Raw genomic sequence first — 24,502 nt, forward strand, 5'->3', positions numbered from 1 at the left:
TTTGCAAAGTTCTCCAATAAATGCCAATCGAGGTGATACAATATTTCACTATATGTTCAATCAGGGGAAATATTTCATGGTCAAAGATCTCAACAACAAAGTTGATGACCTTCTCACCATGAGTAATTATGGGGCACCAAACTTTCGCCAGACTTACCTTGGTTATCCAGTGTACGGCATGGGACAGCCAACGATGAAAGGCTTCTGCAAAGTACTGCAAAGACTGAAGGAGGAAGGGCATCAGGTGAGCAACGTGTTCAGTGTTGACCAGTGCTGCTGTCTCATGTGCGATGAGTATATCAGTTGATACAACTAATTTGTAGTTCAGTGCTAAGCTGGAGTGAGCACAGTCATAAATGCTGAGGACAATGATACAGTGGTTGCTTTTGGAATAGTTGTATTGCTAGTGGGCTGTGAGAAAACTTCCAGTTAATGGTCCCCTCATGTGTCTTACCTACACATTCTATTGTCTGCCTCACCAAATTGATAGCATGTTTTCTTTTTGCCTCCTGTGCCTCCCCTCCATTGAACCAATCCTTCGCAATAGCTGAATATGTCTTAAAAATGTTTATAAAGGCAGATGAAATATTTGTCACAACATGCAGCCACTTGTTTTTTTAATGTCCTTTTGAAATGGAATGGAAGCCCTTTAATGGTTGACCAGATTTTACATACCCTCCAGGGAGAAAGGTTTCAATACAAGATTAAAACTGAATTGAGAATGCCTTGCGAAATGTTTGGATAGCATTCAGTGTATGCTGTAGAAAATTGACTGTAGATTACAATGATAGGAAAATGCAAAGTTTTTTTCAATGAAATTGGGCAGGGAGTGACAAACATCGATAAAGGTACTCTCCTCATATCAGTGAGCTGGAATGTTTTTCAGTTTGCAGTGACTGTGAGTGGATTTTGTTTTAGAGTGTAATATTAATTTTAGTTCACTATTGACCATTGAAAGCCATCCTTCAACAGTTTAAATTCTAAGCTCTGAACTCCCCTTCTCATCCATTTTGCCTTTTGATCCCTCTAACTCTCTGTGCTAAGTCAATCCTACTTGATTGGCTAAGCTTCTGATTGCTTGCTCTAATATTTCCTTAGTGTCCTGTTATCAAACATTGTCACATGGGGATAATTCATGGCATTACTAACACAAGTTAAAGAGTCATAGAGATGTACAGCACGGAAACAGACCTTTCGGTCCAACCTGTCCATGCTGACCAGATATCCAGCCCAATCTAGTCCCACCTGCCAGCACCTGGCCCAAATCCCTCCAAACCCTTCCTATTCATATACCCATCCAAATGCCTCTTAAATGTTGCAATTGTACCAGCCTCCACCACTTCCTCTGGCAGGTCATTCCATACATGCAACACTCTCTGTGTGAAAAAGTTGTCCCTTGGGTCCCCTTTATATCTTTCCCCTCTCACCCTAAACCTATGCCCTCTAGTTCTGGACTCCCTGACCCCAGGGAAAAGACTTTGCCTATTTACCCTATCCATGCCCCTCATAATTTTGTAACCTCTCTGAGGTCACCCCTCAGTCTCCGATGCTCCAGGGAAAACAGCCCCAGCCTGTCCAGCCTGTCCCTATAGCTCAAATCCTCCAACCCTGGCAACATCCTTGTAAATCTTTTCTGAACCCTTTCAAGTTTCACAACATCTTTCCGATAGGAAGGAGACCAGAATTACATACAATATTCCAACAGTGGCCGAACCAATGTTCTTGTTCTTGATGTTTTACCAAACAAGGCTGCATTCCATACTTTACTCATTGCAATAAACATCAGTGCTGAAAGAGGCTCCCCCAATTAGAAACCTGTAATCAAGTTTCCAAGGCTAATAGATCAACTCAGGAAATTTTGACCTGAATAACGTAATTTTCTGCTCTGGGGCTTGGGGTGTGGGTGTGTAATGGAGTGAGGCAGGCTGGATAGAGATCAGATGGCCAAGTGTGTTAAGAAGTGCTGGTGAAAAGGCCTATCTCAGTTACTGGGACTTTTTCACAACTACTTTGTCCAATATTGGGCCCTTTGACTCCATCAACCTCTCCCACCTATTCCCCATGCCCCCATTCATACCAGCTCATATTCTCCACGTACCCTTTTTAGCCCTTATGTTCCATGCCAGCTCATGTTGCCCTTACCCATCCCATGATGGCCCACCTCAGTAGACGAAGTGTAAATTTTGATGAACTGTAGATTGAATGTAAAATTATTTTGTCAAAAAGTCCAGGTGGTTTTACTGAAAATCTTTGTGTGATATTTTTGAAATATTCTTTACTATTTGAGAATATAAAGTGAAATATGCTAATTGTTTGATTGAAACTCTACCGCCAACCTCAAATGTATTTTTCTAAATCTACACACTCTAGGAAATTATTTGCTTCAACGTTCGAGAGGAACCAATCATTTTGTTTCACCAGGATGATGATTTCATTCCTTACACCCCACGTGACCAGACAAATCTGCAGGAAAATCTCTACAGCCTTACTCCAAGAAATCAGGTGGAAGAACTGGAATTTATCATTAAGAAGGAGGTATGTGAACTTCTGGCGTTTTCCATACCACAGCTTTCTGAGTGAGACTTGGTAATACTGTTGATTATCGCTTCATGTAAAAGATTATTTACCAGTTCTTTACCTATGAAGTAAAGCATTTAAAGTCTATGTTGTCAGTTGGATCTTTTGTTGATTTGTCTGTAATGGAACACATTCTTTAAGGGTGGAACTTTCCCATGTTGTTTGTAAGTGTATGGGTGACCATGTACATTTTAGGCACCCCCTCATGGATTGTTTTCTCAGGTGACTGAAAAGTCCAATGTACAATCTACAGTCTCTGTCACAGGACGGACAGGTAGTGGTAGTGAGAATGGGAGGCTGAGATGCTGGTTTTCCAACACCTGACCTCAGCTCATTGTTAGCATGGAATGTTCCAAGGTGTACAGATTGTTCCCACTTGCTTTCCCTCCATTTTCGACAGTTTTGGGCCAAGGTTTACAAAGTATCGATGAATACGTTGCACTTTTTCAAGGAGGAATTTAGCAAGCCCCTTGTTAGTGTTTTGAAGCTCACTTACTGCGTTGAATGTTCAGCTTGCACTTGTTTCAGGAATCATTTAAGGTAATTTAAGGATAATGTCAGGCTTAAGGATAATGGAGCCTGCCCAGCAGAGCTGATCCAGTTTGGCCAATACTTTGATACTGGAGATGTTCTTCTAAGTGAGAACACTGAGGCTGGTGTGCCTATCTTTGTGCCATTGGGCAGCATGATGGCTCAGGGGTTATTACTGCTGCCTCACAGTGCCAGGGCCTGGTTCAAATCCAGCCTCAGGCGACTGTCTATGTGGAGTATGCACATGCTCCCATGTCTGTGTGGGTTTCCTCCCACAGTTCAAAGATATACAGGTTAGGTGAAATGGCCATGCTAAATTGTCTATCCTGTCCTGGGATGAGGTGGCTAGGTGGAGTCGCCATGGGAAATGCAGGGTTACAAGAATGGTAGATGGGCCAAATGACCTGTATCCACATTGTAGAAATTCTATGATTCTATGCTGCCACTTGATTTACAGTATCTTGTGAAGACAATGAGGGTGATATTTCTTCTGGGTGTTGAGATATCTGCTCTATGTGGTTCAAATATGTGAGCTGTTTAGAAGGGAAAATTCCACCTTTATACACAGCGTCAACTAAACATCTAATTGATAGCCTCCAAATTTAAAACTTTTACTTCATAGGTAAGCCACAGGTAATTAAACCTTTAAACAATCACCATGAACTTGGTACCTGGATTTAAATCCTGGTCATCAAATGACCTTTTTTCTCAGGCCACAGCTAGGTTTTGGGTTGAGGAACATCCAACCTCCAGTAGATTATACATTTCTATGAAGAAAATATGTTATAATGCTCTACCTTGTAGAAGGAATTAGTATTCAGGCTAATACTCTGGGAGCATGATTTCAAATCCCACCATGGCAGGTGATGAATTTTGAATTCCATAAAACATGCAATTAAAAGTTAGTGCAACGGCAAGTATGTAAACGCTGTCAAATGTCATAAAAACCCATCTGGTTCACTTATGTTCTTTAGGGAAGAAAGTCTGTTGTCTCAACCTCATCAGACCTTCTTGTGACTCCTGATCCACAGTGATGTGACCGATTCCTAATCGCCCTTTGCAATGGCCAAGTAGTACAAGGGCAACTAGAATGGACAAAAAGGTGCTGGCCCTCCCAGCAATGCCCACATGCCATACATGAATGTTAAAATCTATCACCTGAATCCTGAGAAGGTTTAGGCAGGCAAAGTAATCTTTCCTTTTCTGATATGTTTAGCTGCTGGATTTTGCTGCATTGAGCAACAAAACGTACTTTGTATACAATGATACTGAGCAATTTGTTGCCGAGGCTCTCCCAAAGAAAATTGAGAACGAAGATGACATTCGCTTATCAGAAGAGATCTACAGGTGCCACATCTTTACAACGCCATTCTTCAGGTGCTTTTATTCATATTTATTGTCACTTATCTCAAGAGGGTTGGAATATAAAAGCACTGTTGTGCTACTGAGACTTTATAAAGCTCTGGTTAGGCCCCATTTGGAGTACTGTGTCCAGTTTTGGTCTCCACACCTCAGGAAGGACATACTGGCACTGAAACGTGTCCAGCAGAGATTCACACGGATGAATGGTTGGTCTAACATATGAGGAATGGCTGAAGATCCTGGGATTGTATTCATTGGAGTTTAGAAGATTAAGGGGAGACTTAATAGAGACGTACAAGATAATACAGGGCTTGAAAAGGGTGGACGCTAGGAAATTGTTTCCATTAGGCGAGGAGACTAGGACCCGTGGACACAGCCTTAGAATTAGAGGGGGTCAATTCAGAACAGAAATGCGGAGACGTTTCTTCAGCCAGAGAGTGGTGGGCCTGTGGAATTCATTGCCGCTGAGTGCAGTGGAGGCCGGGACGCTAGATGTCTTCAAGGCAGAGATTGATAGATTCTTGTTGTCTCGAGGAACTAAGGGCTACGGGGAGAATGCGGGTAAGTGGAGTTGAAATGCCCATCAGCCATGATTGAATGGCGGAGTGGACTCGATGGGCCGAATGGCCTTACTTCCACTCCTATGTCTATGGTCTTATGGATACAGTGATTGAGATTCACAGCTGACCCAACTTCTCTAACTTTCCCTGATACTACAGGCATACAATCCTTCATCTGAAATCCAAAAAGCTCTGAAATCCGAAGTTTTCTTTGTGAAGTTTTTTTTCTCTCCATAACAAGATTGTTTGCTGTGCATTAGTTAACCCAACTCGACCCTCATCACTCAGATGTGACATGGCCGCATGGGCCAGCACTGGCAAGCATCAATTCTGTCTCAGCCCTATAGTACTCACAGGCGTGTCTGCTGTTCAGTAATATTTTCTTTATTTCATATTCCAAAATCACTTATTCCAAAATCTGAAAAATTCCAAATTCTGAAAACCAGTTGGCCCCGAGGCTTTCAGATAAAGGATTGTGTACCTCATTTAACTAGGTAAAAACAAGGACTGCAGAGGCTGGAAACCAGAGTCTAGATTAGAGTGGTGCTGGAAAAGCACAGCAGGTCAGGCAGCATCCAAGGAGCAGGAATCCTGGTGAAGGGCTTTTGCCCGAAATGTCAATTTTCCTGCTCCTCGGATGCTGCCTGACCTGCTGTGCTTTTCCAGCACCACTCTAATCTAGACCCTACCTGATTTAACTGATATTCTCAATGGCTATTTACCAGTCTTTTCATTGTTTAACCACGCCATACTCCTGTACAAGTATGTGAACACATGAACCGGGAACAGAACTAATCCATTCAGCCCCTTGAGTCAGCTTCCCCATTCAATGATTGATTTGTTTGTGGTCTTAACTGTACACTCCCAATTGCGCCCATTTGATTCACTGGTTAGTCAAGAATCTACCGATATTGGCCTTAAGAATATTTAATGACTTTGTTTCCATGCTGTTTGGAGAAGAGAATTCCAAAGACTCTTCAGGGAGTAAAATTGTCTTCCTTCTCCAATGAAATGAAAAATGTCTTATTTTTAAATCATATCCCAAATTCTAGTCTGTCTCATGTTGGAAACATCCTTTGAACATTCACCCTGCTGTCTCCTCAGGAACTTGCATGTCTCAATAAGAACACCTCCTATTTTTCTAAACTCAATGGAAACAAGCCCAGTTCAAACTTTTCTCCTACGGTAAGCATTCTATCTCAGCCATCAGACGAGTGAACCCTTTTTGAGCTGCTTCTAACATATTTGTATCCTTTCTTGAATAAGGAGACCAAATATATACACAGTACTTCAGATGTGGCCTCACTTTTATAATTGTAACAGTTGTATCAAAACATGCCCACTTCCATGGTGGCTCAGTGGTTAGCACTGCTATTTCATTGTAACACGGACCTGGGTTTGTTTCCACCCTTGGGCAACTTTCTGTATGGAATTTGCACATTCTCTTCCAATCTGCATGGGTTTCTTCCCACGGTCCAAAGATTAGCCTTGCCAAATTGTCCATGGTGTCCAGGGATGTAGGATTGTTGGATTAGCTGTGGGAAAGGTGGGGCTATAGGGATGGGCGAGGGGAAGTGCGATTGGATGGGATACTTCAGAGGGTCAGTGTTGAGTCAGTGGGCCAAATGGCCTGCTTCCATGCTATAGGGATTCAATGATTCAATTTCTATTTTTCTTGGAATAAACATCCCCATTCCATTGGCTTTCCTAATCACTTACTGTACCTGCAAACCAATTTGCAAATTCATGTAGCTGAGATTTGTCTTCACTTTAGAATTCTGCAATCTCTCTTCATTTGATTCATATTTTGCTTTGCTGTTCTGCCTGCCAAAATGGACAAATTCTAGTGTATGAGCGTGACCTTTCACTACACTCTATGACCTACTGCCCATGATGAAGGTCATTGCCACTAGACTCTTAAAATGTAGCAACCTGATTGATCTGGTGTGTTCAGGAAAAGCATTTCCTGTCTAACTAGAAGAATCTCTTGTTGGTGTGATATAACTGAGGGTATTAGGGGAAATAGAATGCTTGTAGAGATGTGTAATTTGGTATGGAGCTCCTGCTCCTCAGATGCTGTCCAATCTATTGTGCTTTTCGAGCAGATTCTGATCTCCAGCATCTGCAGTCCTCACTTTCTCTCAGTCCTTTACCACTGCCCACTCCTGCATCCAGTAGAGTCTGTGACTAGCTGCAAACTCTTTCTAGAGATGGCAAGCCAAAATGAAGCTAACATTCACTGTGTACTCCCATTAGCTCATCCTCTTAAAAAATATTTTCTCCCAAGTTAGGTTTGTGGCAATTTGTCCAAAATTGCAATCTCAACTTGGAACTGAAAATTAAAGCCATGGTTTTCAAGTAATATCTGACCTCATTATTTTTCTAACCAAAGTATAATACCTCATACTCATGTGTTAAAATTCATTAAGCAAGTATATACACTACAACTGGATGCAAGTTTGCTCACTGCACTGAAAGGTTTGTTTTCAGACCTTTCATCACCATACTGGTGGTAACAGTGAGCCTCCAGAAGCTCACTGATGTTACCTGATGTGGTGGTGAAATGTCTGAAAATGAACCTTTCAGCTCAGCGAGTAAAACTCCAACCTGAACCTCAACCTGATCTACAAATTTGCTTAAAACTCGACATACACTGCAAGTTTATTAATGTTTTCAAATAACATGTTCTAGCCTTTCTATCTTTCATTCTGGTTTGGTGTCATCGACAAATTTAAAAATTGATTTTTTGATTCGACAGTTTAAGTTGCTAATATAAATTGTGAACCACATAGGTCCCAGCACCTATATATGTGGGACACCATTTTCTACCTTTTGTCACTTCTCTGGACAAGGGAGTCAAAGGTTACCAGTGACAGGCGGGAACTTGGATTTGAGGCTGCAATCAGTTTAGCCTTGATCTTACTGAATTGTGGAGAATACTCAAAAATCAACTGAGCCACTGTTACTCCTAATTTGTATGTTTGGATGCCCTATCTCTATTTTCTGGCCCACAGCCAACTATTTATCCATTCTCTTGCTTGTCCCAGTGTCTATATACTGTAACCTTATTCATTAATCTATTGTGCAGTACCTTGTTGGAAATCTTGTTAAATTATGTCTACAATGTAACCATCACCTTTTCAAAGAATTCAATAATGATGGTAAAGTAAGACTTTCCTTCTGAAATCTGTGCTGATGACATATTGTTACCTTTTGAATTTCTACAGAGCTTCATTATTTTCTCTTCCATTTTTGTTAAGCTGACTAGTTTATAATTCTCTGGACATCTCTCTTCCTAAATATAGTATTAGCTACTTGGAATTATATCTTTTTCTAATTAATTATACATACATGTAATAATGCTCCAGCTGCAGCATTTGTAGACTCTCTTAAAATGTGCAGTTGCAATTGAATGGTTAGTTTATTTCATATTTGCCATTTCAAAAATATATTTACATCATTTCCAGTTTCATCTTCCAATTTCACACTCACTTGACCTGTCTCCGTGGGTGTTGCATTAATAATGTAGTTATTTAATATTTCTATCATCTCTTTATTTCTGCTTGTCATGTTTTCCTGTTCATTGCTTAATGGCTATGTACCAATTATGACTTTATTTTTGTTTATTTACATGCATGCATGCAAGCAGAGTACTTTAATTTGTTTAATATTCCTTGATAAATAAATTTTATTGCTCCTAACTGCCTTCAGAATTGCTTCTTTTTAACTTCTCTCTAACTGTTTATGTTTTCCTTTGTCACGATCTCACTAATGCCATTGTACTCTTTGTATGAATTCTTCTTTGTTCTTCATTAATTTGTGTCAGCATAGCTCATTTGGAAGTACGCCCATCCCTGAGTCAGAAAATCTATCTGAACTCCAGGACTTGTGTGCCTAACCTAGAGTTTGAGGAGTTGTGCATTGTGAAGGGTGTAGTAATTTGAATGAGGTAATAAACTAAGGACTAATTACCTGCTCTAGTTTTCAGGTGGATGGAGAAGATCCCACAGCACTACAATGATCCAACCTCTGTCCCTTATTTTACCAGCATCGTTAAGGGCTGCTTGCTGTATGTGGAACCTTGCCACATTGGCAGCCATTTTTCTTATATAAAAGCAGTCAGAGAAATGCAATATGAAATGCTTTAAAATGATTAAATGTAGCTTTGTTCTAGTCCATAAATTAAACATATCATTGGCAGATTGCAGCTAACTAGATTAACAACATATTCTGCATATTGTTTTCCAGATATAAACGGTTACCTTTGCCTGTTGATACTAATCTAGAAGAAGCAGACTTTGATGCCTTCATCAGTACTATCAGGGTAAGTCAGAGTATTTGATGAGGATAATGATCAGTAGATTACAGTCTCATTAATTTTCACAACGACTGATGCTAGGCATCGGATGAAAGATCTCTTGATGTCTTAGGCAAGGAGATTTCAACCTAACCAGCTGTTGCAGACTGAACCATCATCAGATGTTTGAGGTTCAGCAATTACAATTTCACAAGAGGTTCCAGGAAAACATGAGGTTGAACACTGCCAGACGTTGGACCACATAGGGAATGAATATCTATAGAAGACCTATCTTCTGTTGGGTGGAATAATATTTGCTGAAAATGTGTTGCTGGTTAAAGCACAGCAGGTTAGGTAGCATCCAAGGAACAGGAAATTCGACGTTTCGGGCCAGAGCCCTTCCTGATGAAGGGCTCTGGCCCGAAACGTCGAATTTCCTGTTCCTTGGATGCTGCCTAACCTGCTGTGCTTTAACCAGCAACACATTTCCAGCTCTGATCTCCAGCATCTGCAGACCTCACTTTTTACTGGAATAATATTTGGGTGAGGTGCTGAAACATTTGTTCAGAAATAAAAATGCAATCTAAGCAATTAACTGAATTTATACATTAGAAAAGTGATTTATTTATCAATCAGAAATGACAGCAAATGAAGGAGTGTTGATGTACTTTACTAGAGTGGTCCTGTGTGTAAATACATCAAAGACTCGCAGCCTCAATTCTAATGTAAACTCAAAGATCCAAATTTTAATTGCTCACTGCAGTATGGTGACTAAGGAGTGCACACACAGGTTAAAGTACATCAAAATCAAAATGCACCAATACAAGCAGATTGCATTTTAATCTGCACCATGTTAATGATTAGATTAGATCCCCTACAGCAGGTCCTTCAGCCTAACAAGTCCACACTGATCCTTCGAAGAGTAACCCACCCAGACCCATTTCCCTCTGACTATGGGCAATTTAGAATGACCAATTCACCTGACCTGCACATCTTTGGAGTGTGGGAGGAAACCTGAATACCCGGAGAAAACCCACGCAGACACAGGGAGAAAATGCAAACTCCACGCACGCAGACAGTCACCCAAGGGTGGAATTGAACCTGGGACCCTGGTGCTGTGAGGAAGCAGTGCTAACCACTGAGCCACCATGCCGTTAATTGTGTACTTTTCTATGTTCTGAGATCTATGACACACTTCTGGAGCAGGTCAGAGTTGAAACCAGTCCTCTTTGCTCAGAGGTAGGGAGATGTTACTGCATCACAAGGGCCCTTTACTGTCAATTGTGCGTTTTCTAATCAAAGTGTTCAGAGATATTAATGCACATCTCCGGTGCCAGGTGGGAATTGATCCCATGTTTTGTGGCTTAGAGGTAGGAACACTGTATGTCACAAGCACCCTCCTTGTTAATTGTAGATATTTGCTAATTAATCCATTCTGGAGGAGGTGGTATTTGAACTTGGGTCTCCTCAGGAGCTCCCTCCTTGTTAATTATAAAAATTAAAGTTAGGTGTCCACAGATGTGAAGCACAAATAAGATAATGACTTTTATACATTTAAAGAAACATTTATGGACATTGGTGTTGAGTTGGAGAGCTAGGAATGATATGTTTGTAATGTTTCACTTTGTTAATAAATCTGAAACTAAGTAAAGATTGACTTCCGGACTCCTCCTTCAGAATTAAGTAGTTTAACAGGCCTGAGTAGTGAAGCCAGTGCAGTCATGGTCTGGAAGGTTTAAAGCTCTCTCTGAGCAAAGGTCTGCATATTGTTTCCCTGATACAAATGGTTACTTTTGCCTTTTGATAATAATCTAGAAGAAACTGACTTTGATGCCTTCATCATTATAGTCAGGGTAAGTTAGAGTATTTGATGACGATAATGAGATATATGATCAGATGGATTATGGTTTCATTAATTTTCACGAGGATTGATCTAGTCATGAAGAATTGAAAGATCTCTCTGGATGGCCAGGAATATCTCTCTGGTCTCCACAAGAAACATTTCACAGTCTCCTGTCACAGACATTCCACTCCTTGCCAAAATTCCTTTCCTGTGTTTCCTTGCTGATGGGCCTCGATGGAATCGGAAGAGTTATTGTGACTGACAGAATAAAGTAAATAATATTGATTAAATTGTCAGTTAAAAATATCTCCCGGATTCCTTTCCTTTGATATCAATGCTTCCTTGTTTATAGTAACCTTCAAAGATATACCCTTGGAAATGAGATCGGTTGCAGAACAAGGCAGTTGGAATAAATGTCCAGTTTGATCTTTTAAATTGTAGGATCTGTCATGATAGGTTCACCTTCTGCATTGCAAGGTTCTATGAGGTACAGCCTTTTTTATTTTTAATGCTTTTCATACAATACTAAAATAAAAGTCAATAGATGAGAAGCTGGAAAAGCACAGCTGGTCAGACAGCATCTGAGGGACAGGAAAAGTAATGTTTCAGCCCAAACATTGACTTTCCTGCTCCTCGGATGCTGTCTGACCTGTCGCGCTTTTCTGGCTTCATATCTATTGACTCTTGCTTCGAACATCTGCAGTCCTTACTGTCTCCAAGTCACTAAAATATAAGACTTCATAAAAGCATGTTCAGCATTTGATGCATCCTGTGTCCTTTGTGACACATGACTAATGGCTCAAATGGGAAATGAAAGAAATGAGAATGGATCAAAGCAGAAAATAACCCAGCTGATCCTATTTTGAGTTTATGGGCAGCACTAGACTTTTGACCATTCATTTATGAACAGGTTTTTCAACACAAATGGGGCCGAGACTTTCAAAGTGCAAACATGTTACAACATTTAAAAGGCATCTCAATGGGTTTTTATGATTAGGAAGGTTTTAGAAGAATAGGGCAAAATGCTGGCAAACGGAACTGGATTTATGTAGGATATCTAGACGGCATGGATGAGTTGGATTGAAGGTATATTTCCACGCTATGCATTTCTATGACTCTGTGTCTTGGAATTGGGTATGAGAGTGGGTCCCAACCTCATGTTGAGGCACTCTTAAAGAGCAGATAAGCTTTTTTTTCATGTGCTGGGAGTAGGAAAACAGTGCTAGGAGCCCTTCTGCACTCGGTGCTGCTATAATTGATATTTTGTCGCCTGGAAACCCACTGGACGGCCACTAGGATATAGTTGCCTGTCTCCCCGGGTGGTGGAAGCCTGGCCCAACACCAGTCAAATGCCAACAGGATGGAAGTTACTGCCAACTGGGCAATTAATTGACTTAATTGTCTGCCCGCAATGCTGTTGGATTCCTTTCCTAGTGATGCTGACACCATTTTATGAAGCATCTGGATTCCCATCTGTCGATCACTGGTAAAATACAGCTTAGTGTCTTCCCGTACGTTGGAAGATCAAGTGGATTCATGATTTGAATCGTCTGATGTCTATCTTACTCTATGTTATTTGAATATGCATGTTCTGATTTTACAGGAGTGCCCAAGCATCACCTTCAAGGATAGTTGCAAATCACCTCCTGCCCTGCTCTTTAATTGTCAAACTGGGGTGGGACGCTCCAATCTTGGAATGATAATAGGTGCGCTGATCGTGGCTCATAGAACAACATTCCCTCAGCTGGAAAGGTAAGGGATGAGAATGGGCTGACATTGTAAAAAGTAGTGATTCAAATATGGGGTTGTATTGGATCAATTCTTCAATCAAAGAGGACACCGTTTCATATATATCTTTAGAACCTCATGGACCTGTGTAAATTGAACAATAATAAATGGTGGAATGTGGTCACACTCTTTGAATTGACACAGAGATCCTTCCATTATTCAGAAAATGTCATGAGCAATTTGAGACAGATTTTCCTGCAGGAAGCAAGTGAACTGAAAGTAAGTGAAGTAAAAACTACATTGTAGTAATAGCAATTTTATTTTAAAACCATATCACCCAAGAATGCTCACAAAGCAACTGAAGCATCTTTCAGTGTTTCTCACTATTTGATCAAGAATGGGGCAACGTTTGCAGACCATGTGATTGTGGAGGGTGCAATGATTATGATGGCTGAGTCTTTATTCCGAGATTTCAAAAGCAAGCCAGTAATTAGATCTGTCCCCTCAGTCCTGCAGTTAGGAGCAAGCACTATGCTGTCTGCATTATGAGCCAATGTGACAGAGCAGTTGCAGAGAGATTTAAATGAATGCATGTCTTTTTAAATTCAACATGATGAATTACTTATCAAAAGTGAGACTGCCCAACTGGAAATGTTGATTTGAATGGTGTTTGAAGACTTCACCTAGATAGAGGGATCCTCAACAGCATTGCTTCTGAAATTGGAGGAACTGATATCTATTGAGGTCAACAATTATTTTGCAAAAAAGGATGTATCATTTGGAAAAGCTAATGGCAATAGGAACTGCTGGTACGCAGCATTGATCAGGCATCATGCCTGTTTCATTGCAAATTATAAAGTATACCCTGATTTCCCTTCTTTCTTAAACTGCCAATGTATCATTCCAGCAATTGGTGAAGGAGTGACCACTTTATGTCTCCTGTTATTAGAATTATCAATTAGATTAGTGCAAATCCAGAATATCACTGAAGTTTCAAATTATTTAATGATGAACAGTCATCAGAGTTTGGTGATCTTTAGCTGCTCTCTAGAGTAGCTTCATACAGTATTGAAACACATCCATCCATTCAACTTGACCAGTTTCCCAAACTAAATTAGACCCACTTACCTGCATTTCACCCTTATTCCTCTAAACCTTTCCTAAACATGTACCTGCCGAAATGTCTATTAAATATTGAAACTGTACCTGCATCTCTCACTTCCTCTGGGTACTAAGTTAAAAATCACACAACACCAGGTTATAGTCCAACAGGTTTATTTGGAAGCACTAGCTTTTGGAGCACTGCTCCTTCATCAGGTGGTTGACAACCTCCTGATGGAGGAGCAGTGCTCCAAAAGCTAGTGCTTCCAAATAAACCTGTTGGACTATAACCTGGTGTTGTGCGATGTTTAACTTTGTACACCCTAGTCCAATACCGGCATCTCCAAATCATTCCTCTGGGTAGTTTATTCCATAAACACACCACCCTTTGTATGAAATTTTTAAAATCTTACCCCTATCATCTTAGACATATGTTGTCTAGTTTTGAACTCCCCTACTCTAGGGAAAAGACCTTTGTTATTCACCTTATCTATGCCCCTCATAATTTTATAAACATCTGTAAGGGCACTCCTCAACCTCCTATTCTCAAGGGATAGAGATCCTAGGCTTCCTAACTTCTCCTTATAACTCAAAATCTCCAGTCCCAGTAATGTTATTGTAAATCTTTTCCGCACCCTTTCCAATTTGATAATATCCTTTCTAAATAAGTGGGACTAGACTCTACTAATATCTGTTAGTGGAAGAAAAATATTGTTTTAATTTCTTTTACTTTTGCTAGAAATCAAAGCTGTCTTACTGTGAAAATACCGCCAATTATTAAACATTGTGTGAATACTTGTCTTGGCATTCTTAAATAGATATGATAGAGAAATTAGATGCCCCGAGCCATAAATTGCAAGAGAAACAGGAAACAATTGCTGACATGATTAGCACAGTGAAAGCTTTTATGTTGAATCTTGACCTTCTGAGATAGCAGGATTCCAGAAAAGGAAAATGTAACATTTTCCTTCTACGTTCTAAATGCAGGCAGAAAATGAAGCTGCTGTTGGTATCCTGGACATTGACAAGTTAGTGGTTTCCTGACTAGGCTTGGCCAAGCGGTCAGCAACACATTTACTGATTTTGAGCAGATGGAGCCTCGTATGATGTTTACTTCAAACTCCTTCAAGGAAGTAGATGTCAGTGACATTTCTGAACAAATGAATGTTTAATCTTGATTGTGTTGTTTTGGAAATGGAGCTAGTTAGCCTTCAAACTGATATTCATTTAACATCAAGGCAATCTGCCACAAATTTCTGAGCTCTGTGGATACTGGAAATTACAGTAACAGCTGCAAAACAGCAATGAAAGCTGTTTCTTTATTTGGTTCTCTTTGTGAATCAACCTTTTCTAACACGAACTTCACAAAGTTCAATTTTGAACATGCCTGATCAGCGATCATCTGACTTACTCTCTGAGAGTTGTCCTCCCAGAATACACACTAGAATTTGCAACATTGGTGGGCAGCCTGCAGTTTCAGTTTCACACTAAAATAAAGGCAAGGACCAATTTTCCTTCATTTTAAACATATATTTTTGTAATTCAACTGCAGTAACTAAATATGTGCCCTTATCAATTCATCTTTTTCCATAAGTATTGAGTAGTTTATGATACTTTTCATTAAAAGGGGAGACAATAGCCTAATGGTATTATTACAGGACATTAATCCAGAGACCCAAGTAATGTCCTGGGACACGGGATTTAAGTCTGCCACAGCAGATAGTGGAATTTGAATTCAATAAATGTCAGAAATTAAGACTCCACTGATGACCATGAATCCATTGTCAGAAAAACCCATTGGTTCACCGATGTCTCTTAGGAAAGGAATTTGCCATCTTTACCTGGTTTGGCCTATATGTGACTCTAGATCCATAGCAATATGGCTGTTTCCTAATTGCCCTCTGGGCAATTACAGATGGGCAATAAATGCTGTAGTTCAAGACAGCCTTATCCCATGAATGAAAATAAAAAATAAGTGGAAATAGTTCTTGTTAAGCAAATGTTGGTAACCCCTGTTTTAGGATCAGAAGGAATAAGACCTAATGTGTGATACTTCTCAAATCCTTTGTAGCAGAGCCTATCACATCAATGCAATCTGTAACAAATTGCTAGTGTGCAATAAACTACATTTTGTTAGTTTTTCAAAACTCTTCTTATTAGACCCAGATTAGTTGAGTAATGAATTTGAATGAGTACAAATGCACAATCCTTTATCTGAAATGCTCGGGACCAGCTGGTTTTCGGAATTCAGGATTTTCTGAATTTCAGAATAAGTGGCAGTTTGATGGTGAAATTTAAAAAAAAAACCTTTCCAAAGAATAGACCAACTATGAGTAAAATGGGCACGTAAGCAAAATTAAGGCCTGCCAGTGCTGGGCACACCCCCCCCACCCCCCACCACCGTTGCATCTGAGTGACATGCATCGAGTGGGTGTGGACATGGGTTAACTGTTTGCACACTAGTCAACCTTGTTAATGAGAGAAAAAAAACTTTACGAAACAACCTTTGGACTTTGGAGCTTTTAGGATTTCGGGATTTCATATAAAGAGTTGACTACCTGTACTTACAATGGAGGAAAGGATAGCAGGCTGGATATCGCAAAGAAACTAATATTGAATTAGTGATAGGGATTCACCAAAACCACCATAAGCACAAGGTTAACACAAATCTCTAAGACCAAATGTTTTCCATCCCATTGTTTTAAAGTAAGTAATTGAAAGAACTGTGAATGCCCTCTCTTTAATTTTTCTTGAATCAGGAGCCATTCCTTTAGATTGGAAGATTGAACATTTATAAAAGATAAGGAGGATAACTACCGTAATTATAGACCATTTAGCCTAACATCGGTTGTCAGGAATTTGCTAGAGTCTGTGATTATGAATAAAGTGATATGAACACCTTGAACATTTGTAGCAGATTCGGGAGAACAAAGTTGATTGCGTTTTTTGAAGAGGTAATAAAATTAGTGGATGGGGACTATGTTGGGATGTTATTCAAATGGATTTCTGGAAAGCATTTGATAAAATCCCTTGCAAGACACTACTAGCTAAAACACATGAAGATGAAGACAAATTGACCTTGGATGAGAATCAGGAGACAGCAAATAAGAATAACGGACAAGTAATCTTGATTGGTAGGATGCAACCTAAGGTATTTGCAAGGACCTGTATCAGGCTTTGACAGCATGTTCTACTAACAGCTTGTTTGTAATGGACATGGTAGAGGCCATATTCAACCAGACTGTACTTGCAAAACTCAAAAACAAAATGGCTACTGTTACATGTGATTCTATGATTGAGTAGGAATTGTTGATCAATCCTGATTGCACAAAAGCTATATGAATATTAAAATAAACAGTTCCACTCATAATATAGCTCATTGCTAGAAGAAGCATATATTCATATGCAGGGACTAGTTCTCTGTAAACAAAGGGAATGTGTCAAGACTTCCACAGTTTTTGAATTATCTGGGAGTTTGAGGAGACTATAGTTCTGTATTGCTTTCTAAATTACATTTTCTTAACCAATAAAGTATGCCACTTGTCAATCATTCAGCATCCTTTTTGCCTGTAGAATACTTGTGATCATTTGAAATTTGCTTCTCTTGCATTTACCCTGATGAATGCAACTGAAAAACCTTGGCAACAGGTCTTTTTTTCAACAATATTCAAGTTTTGAACTAGTAAACTGATCTATTAAACCTTTCAATCAGTCTTTGTTGATATTTGGTTAACTGAACCATCACTTTCACTGTTATAAACTTAGATATGAAAAGAGAAGGTTTTCTGGTCAAGAAAGTCACTTTCAGATTGTTGAAAGTTACAGTGCCTCCTTTCCAAATGGCAGAAAAATTGTTGAAGAAGTGAGTACACTTTATTTTCTTTATTCTTATTGTTATCTTGAGTTGCGTTGTGTATGCCATAGCACTCAGATTCTATCATCTTATTTCAGGGAATTCCAACTGTCATCTTATCCCCAGCCTTCTCATGGCTAGTGGAAGAAATTCTAAAGTCCTTCTTCCTAATTGTGTCTGTTCATTTTTCTTAACATCCTCGTGTAACTGTACATCTTTCCCATTGCCTGGATAATCTTCCCATTGTAGGATGTACAAAACTACACACGGCTCTCTCACTGGAACCCAAGTTAATAGAAACCTAGTCTCTTTGGCCAATGGAATCTATACCAACAAAAGCAGCTCTAAACCTACACGACTCCCACTTCACAGTACTTGGTCCATTGTCTTGAATGTTCTGCTATTTCAATTAATCATCCAAGTAGGTTTTAAAGTTTGTAAGGTTTCCTGCCTCAATTACCCTCCCAGGCATTGCATTCCGGATTCAAGTATTGTTGGTTTTAGCTTTCACAGTCCTGTATCTATTTTTAACCGCCTTCTACACACCCACCCCTTGGTGAAAAAGACTTTCTTCAAATGCCCTCGAAACCTCTTGTTTTTCACCCTGAAAATTTGCCCAGTGTTATTGACCTTGTTACGAAGGGTAACAGCTGTTCTCTGTCCATGCCCCTCATAATCTGATACACCTCAATCAGGTCCCCTCTCAGCCTTCTCTGCTCTAAAGAAAATACCTCAAGCTTATCCAGCCTCTCTTCAAAGCTAAAATGCCCCATCTCGGGCAACATCCTGGTGAACCTCCTCTGCAGTGCAATCACATTCTTCCTGTAGTATGGTGACCAGCACTGCACACCGTTCTCCAGCTGTGGCCCAACCAAATTTTTATATAAATTCAACATAACCTCCCTACTCTCAAAATCTATGCCATGACAGTTAAAGATATGCATCCCTTATCCCTTCTTAACAACTCAATTAATCTGTCCAGTAATCTTCAGGGATCTATGGACGCCAACTCAAGACCTCTCGGTTCCTGTGAACTTCCTAGTGTCCTGCTATTCATTGAGTACTCCTTTGTCTAAGTATTTCTTCACAAAGTGCCTCAACTCAAATTATCAGGATTAAATTCCATTGCCCACTGATTTGTCCACCTAACCAATCCATCTATATCCTCCTGTAACCTAAGACCTTTCTCCTCATTGTCAATCACCTGGCTAATCTTCATGTCAACTGCAAGCTTATTGTCCCACATCTCTTCTATTATACAGTTTTATCTATGTTGTGAACAATAAATTCCACAGGCCTTTGATATTTTGCTTTAAACTGCCAGATTTTTATACTAAAGATTCTGTTTACAGTTGAAAGAGTTTTACAGATTTGAATTCCATTGGAGACCTTGGTATCTGTAAAGTAAGGCAAATCCTGGAAGAGAAATTGGGATTTTCTTAAATTGTGATTAATCATCCAAATTTGCAAAGGATCTGTCATCTATATATAAACTGAACTAATCAAATAAAAATTTGAATTATCGAAATGAAAGAGCATGAATTTTATCTTGTACTTTTTATAGCCTCAGCTTGACTTGGAGCTTCATCGCCAATGAAGTATAATCAATAGGTGAAAACATGGGAGCTAAGTTGCATACAATACAATCCCACTAAAAATAACGTTGCAGCTGACCAATTAATTTAGGCTGGGCCGGTGGGTAAATCCCCTGCTTTCTCTCAAATAGAGACAAACAAAACTGCAGATGCTGGAATCTGAAATACACAGGCACGAGGCTGGAAGAACACAGCAGGTCAGGCAATGTTAGGAGGTGGAGAAGTCGACATTTTGGATGTAACCCTTCTCCAGTCCTGAAGACAGGTTACACCTGAAATGTCGATTTCTCCCCCTCCTGATGCTCCCTGGCATGCTGTGTTCTTCCAGCCACCTGCCTGTGTATTTCGCTCAAATAGTGCCATGGAATTCTTGATCTGTACCCCAGAGAGAAGACGGGACCTTCGTCTAGTACCACACTCGAGAGACAGTGGTCCTGACTCTGATAGGTATGCATCACATAGGTGTAGGCAAAAATGAGTACTGCAGATGCTGGCAATCAGAGTCAAGACTAGTGTGGTGTTGGAACAGCACAACAGTTCAGGCAGCATCTGAGGAGCAGGAGAATCAATGTTTTGGGCAAATATCCTGGTCTTGTTAGCCCTCGAAGTTCTCCAGAAGTCATGTAGCATGAGGAAGATTCCATTGGAGGCAATTGGAGCAAGAAGAGAAGCTGCAGCTGATACTGGGATCCTGGTGTTTCCAAACCATGGTCCAAAGGGGTGAAGATGAATCTGATTTCCAAACCTGATTGGGTATGATCCTGAATTCTGGAATGCCAGAGTTCCAACACCAATGGCTTTTGCATGAGGAGAAGTGTGATGGGAGAGACTTGTGAAGTCGAGGGAGTAAAGACAATTACCCTTCATCTCGAAGCTAACTTTGCTTTCCTTTGGCTGCCAAGTATTGAAACTTGACTAATCACAGTTAACTATGAAAAGCTGTTTAAATTACTGGCTGCCAGCTATGCTAAAATAGTTAACTTTACAAAACCCTTCCTGTGATTGAGTTAGCTGTCCACCCTTTGATCCACCTGTTAAACCTCTGGTAATGAGGTGTAGGAATTACGTCGGACAACTTTTACATTTGATCCAATGAAAGATGCCAACTTTTAATTGGGAATTAGAATTCAGCCCCATTATGCACTGAACTTTCAGTTTGGAATACATCTGTCACTGGAGTGAGCCTCAAACTCACAATCTCCTGAATCAGGAAGAGAATAGTGGGCGGCACAGTGGCACAGTGGTTAGCACTGCTGCCTCACAGCGGCAGAGACCTGGGTTCAATTCCTGCCTCAGGTGACTGACTGTGTGGAGTTTGCATGTTCTCCCCGTGTCTGTGTGGGTTTCCTCCCACAGTTGGGTCAGGTGAATTGGCCATGCTAAATTGTCCGTAGTGTTAGCTAGGGGGTAAATGTAGGGGTATGGGTGGGTTGCGCTTCAGCGGGTTGGTGAGGACTTGTTGGGCCGAAGGGCCTGTTTCCTCACTGTAAGTAATCTAATATTATCATGGAGCCATGCTCAACATGTATCTCTCTTGTTGTGATTCTGCAACTGGTGAAATGTGAACCATCATATTAAAATAATCTGAACTTCAATTGATTTTTAAATGGTTTACGGGCATGGATAGGATAAGTAGGCAAGATCTATTCCTTGGGGTGGGAGAGTCCAGAATTGGAGACCATAGGTTTAGGGTGAGAGGCGAAAAATTTAAAAGGGACCTAAGGGGCAACCTTTTCACACAGAGGCTGGTGCATGTGTAGAATGAGTTGCCAGAGGAAGTGGCGGAGGCTGGTACAATTACAACACTTAAAAGGCATCTGGATGTGTAAATGAACAGGAAGGGTTTAGAGGGAAATGGGCCAAGAGCTGGCAAATGGGACTAGATTAGTTTAAGATATCTAGTCAGCTTGGACGAGTTGGACCGAAGGGTCTGTTCCCCTGCTGTACATATCTGTGACTCTTTGACTCTCTGACTAGTTACAAGGAAACAACCATTGATTTAACATTACACAACAGCTAATCTTTTACACAGTTATAGCAAAGATATAGAAAAAAAGCTAATTACCAAGCATATTTAAATATATATTGAGTACAAATTTGTTTACATCGAGTGCAATTCTCTACTTTGTGGTTGATGTTTTCTTGTTTGCTCACTTAAGGCCAGGAAAAAGTGAAAACAGGACTTTGGGGCTTTATATTCAGCCAGTTGACATCCAAGACTAGAATGGGAGGTAGAATGTAGTAAAGGAAGAAGGGCATTCCCTTCCAATATGATAAACGGTGGACATCTTATTGTAAATGCAAACTTGTTAAAACATTCTTTCTTTGAATTTTCAGGTGGACAGCATTATGGATATTTGCTCAGAAATGTATGATTTGAAGGAAATTATTTATCTTTCCAAAAGTGAAGCACAAAAGCTCGCAGAGGAGCTTCAGAGCCAGGTAAGGTTGACAGTTTAAACTTTGAAAAGGTCCAAATGACTTGTATAAGTTGATTCAGTATGTCTCCTCTCTGAGTCGGATTAGAATTTGGTGATCTTGAGAGCTGCAATTCCAGATAACAATCAGTATTTGGGAAACATATTAAACAAAACAAACAGTGCGATTAAACTGGATAATTACTGAAACACAAAGTGGAAAATCTTAACTCACTGGATGAAATAAATGGATCCATTTCCTGTGAGCCCTGTGTGAGGCCCAATCTACTTTAATAATTGGGATTCTGTTAAATTCAGTTCAGGAATACAGAGGCAGATCCTTTGGTTGCCAGTTCTCATTAAGGGATTATCATATGAAATGTTGATTTGTCTTAGCATCCCAGAGATGTTGTTATGTATTTCTAGCATCATCTGAACTTTTTCTCTGGACTTCTATCAAGCTTTTTGATCAGTCCTTCAGGTAAAAATGGACACTCGATCAGTCCTCCTAATAGCTCCATCTTTATCACAGTGTTTGTTTTTACCTGATTATGCCTCAGTGAAGGGTTTTGAGGTGTTATTCTGTATTAAAGTTGCTTTGAATGCTGCATGTGGGAATTCTGTTGTCTCTGTTTCATGAAAGGCTGTGAATCCAACTGCATCATGGGAAAGAGATGGAATAGTATTTGCCATCAGATCCACTGCTGGAATATCAACACAGAAATCATTAAAGGTTATCTTAGACAGAGTGTGCAACATAGTAAAATGTAATAAATGAAAAATACTGCGGATGCTGGAGATCTGAAGTGCATATAGAAAGCGATGAAAATATTCAGCAGATCTGGCAGCATCTTTGAAGAGAGAAACAGAGTTAACATTTGGAATCCAGTGTGATACCTTTTTTACTTGACGTGACAATGCTAATCATATCTCCTGTCACATAGAAATTAAAAATGGGTTATATAGTTTGAAAAATCCAATAGCTCACTGTTATATAAAAACATTGGATGCTCGGACAGTTTGGGTGAAAATTTCTGCTCCCTTCCTTCAGCTGCATTGGTGGCAAATTTAGGAATATAAGGCAGGTCTGGAAAAATCAAAAACCCAATTCTCTCCTTCAAGAAACTACACGGTGCCAACTCCTGCCATCTACATCAGAATGGTAGCCTGGCAACAGCAACTTGCCTTTTTCTTCTATGTCTTCACCACAACATCCCCGCACGGTCCATGAACACCGTCCTCGTCCACCTCCGTTTCTGCAAATGGGCATTGCTAAACCACTAGCCTAACCGCATCAGCAGGGACACTTGGCACTTGCATGCTTTTGCCAGGCTGCTGTGCACAGGGGCATGTATGCATTGATGCGGGATGTATCTCATTTTTTTTTTAGCTTTCTTTCCAAGTGCTCACTCATTTTCTGCTTACCTGGAGGCTGCCAGCCTTTCTGGCTTGCACTACAAGTGTAGGGAGACAAACAGCATATTGCAGTTGAGAGTCATTCCAAGTCAAGCCAGTGGATATATTACTGCATGATGCCATGGTATGACAATGCCACTCCTGCACCGTGAGCAAGCAAATTATGTAGCAAACAAATGATACATGCTTCAACCAAACAGCATTGCACAAATGTCAAAAGGAACTAGTGGTTCATAGGATCAAGGGTGAATGCAGAAAGCCAGGGGGTACCATAATAGTCAGTCAGGAAGCTTAATCAATTCCAGTCCATAGGCTGGACTGTGATCAGCCTTGCAGGTCAAGTGCAACCAGTTCAGAGATTTCAGTTCTGTGAGAAATAAGAGATACAAGGGCATCGTAGAGCAGTTGGTGATGCAGGAGCAGGAGAGGTGATGAACTATTCCCAGTGAGTGAACAGGGTGCTCAGAGGTCAGGGCAGTTTAGTAGTTTGGGAGGTTGAGGTGATTGAGAGTTGCTGATACAAGCAACAATGAGAACTATAGCCCATACACACCTTGTGAGAGGTGTATTTAGTGACAGAAGTAGAGGGAGTTGCGGCCCTGTGTGTGAGGTAGTGGTGAAAGGATTGTGGGGAAGATCATTAACCTCTTTTTCAAGCAGTGCTGTGTGTTGTCTTCCAGCCTGGACAATACACTCACCCCAGGCCATTATTTCAGTTGGGCTGGCTGAGTCTGGTGTCATAGCCCTCTATGCCATTCAGCAGGAAGAAACACTGGCTCCTTTACCACCAGCCCATCCCACTGGTACCTCCAAGTCCCTGTAGCTGAACCAAGGAGTTAACCTGACCACCTGTGCCATTTTCTTGGGGGTAGCGGTGGAGCACCTGAGGTGAAGGACAGATGCTGTCTTGCTGCATTTGAAGTGGTGTGCAGCCAGGATTAAATCTGGTGCCAGGCGCAGTAATTGTTCAAGGTTCTGGCATGCTTTCTACCTCACCTGCCAAATGGTTCCATGACAGGGGTGTCAAAGAAGCCTGTGCATGCTCAACCAAAGAAGGAACAGAGTTATAATGGGATCATGGCAAACTGGATGACATGAATCTCACATGAGAAAACACTGCCAAAGAAAAGGGGGGATTTGGTCTGTTGTATCCGAGCAAGTGTCAGACAATTTGGTTAAAGAGTAGAGCACTTCCATCAGTGTGTCATGCTGCAAGTGACCC

The 24,502-nt window shown here is 40.5% G+C and overlaps 1 protein-coding gene across 1 annotated transcript in view; it reads left to right on the forward strand.

Moving 5' to 3' along the window:
- The window catches only part of LOC132826225 (paladin-like), a 119,262-nt gene that overhangs the window by 13,811 nt on the left and 80,949 nt on the right, over window positions 1-24,502 (forward strand). The window contains exons 3-9 of the mRNA XM_060841908.1: window positions 65-244; window positions 2,371-2,535; window positions 4,325-4,485; window positions 9,279-9,354; window positions 12,774-12,922; window positions 17,765-17,861; window positions 21,785-21,889. Of these exons, the coding sequence (XP_060697891.1) occupies window positions 65-244; window positions 2,371-2,535; window positions 4,325-4,485; window positions 9,279-9,354; window positions 12,774-12,922; window positions 17,765-17,861; window positions 21,785-21,889 (933 nt within the window). The remainder of the gene's footprint in view (window positions 1-64; window positions 245-2,370; window positions 2,536-4,324; window positions 4,486-9,278; window positions 9,355-12,773; window positions 12,923-17,764; window positions 17,862-21,784; window positions 21,890-24,502) is intronic.

This window comes from Hemiscyllium ocellatum, chromosome 2, assembly GCF_020745735.1.
Source record: "Hemiscyllium ocellatum isolate sHemOce1 chromosome 2, sHemOce1.pat.X.cur, whole genome shotgun sequence".
NCBI lineage: Eukaryota > Metazoa > Chordata > Chondrichthyes > Orectolobiformes > Hemiscylliidae > Hemiscyllium > Hemiscyllium ocellatum.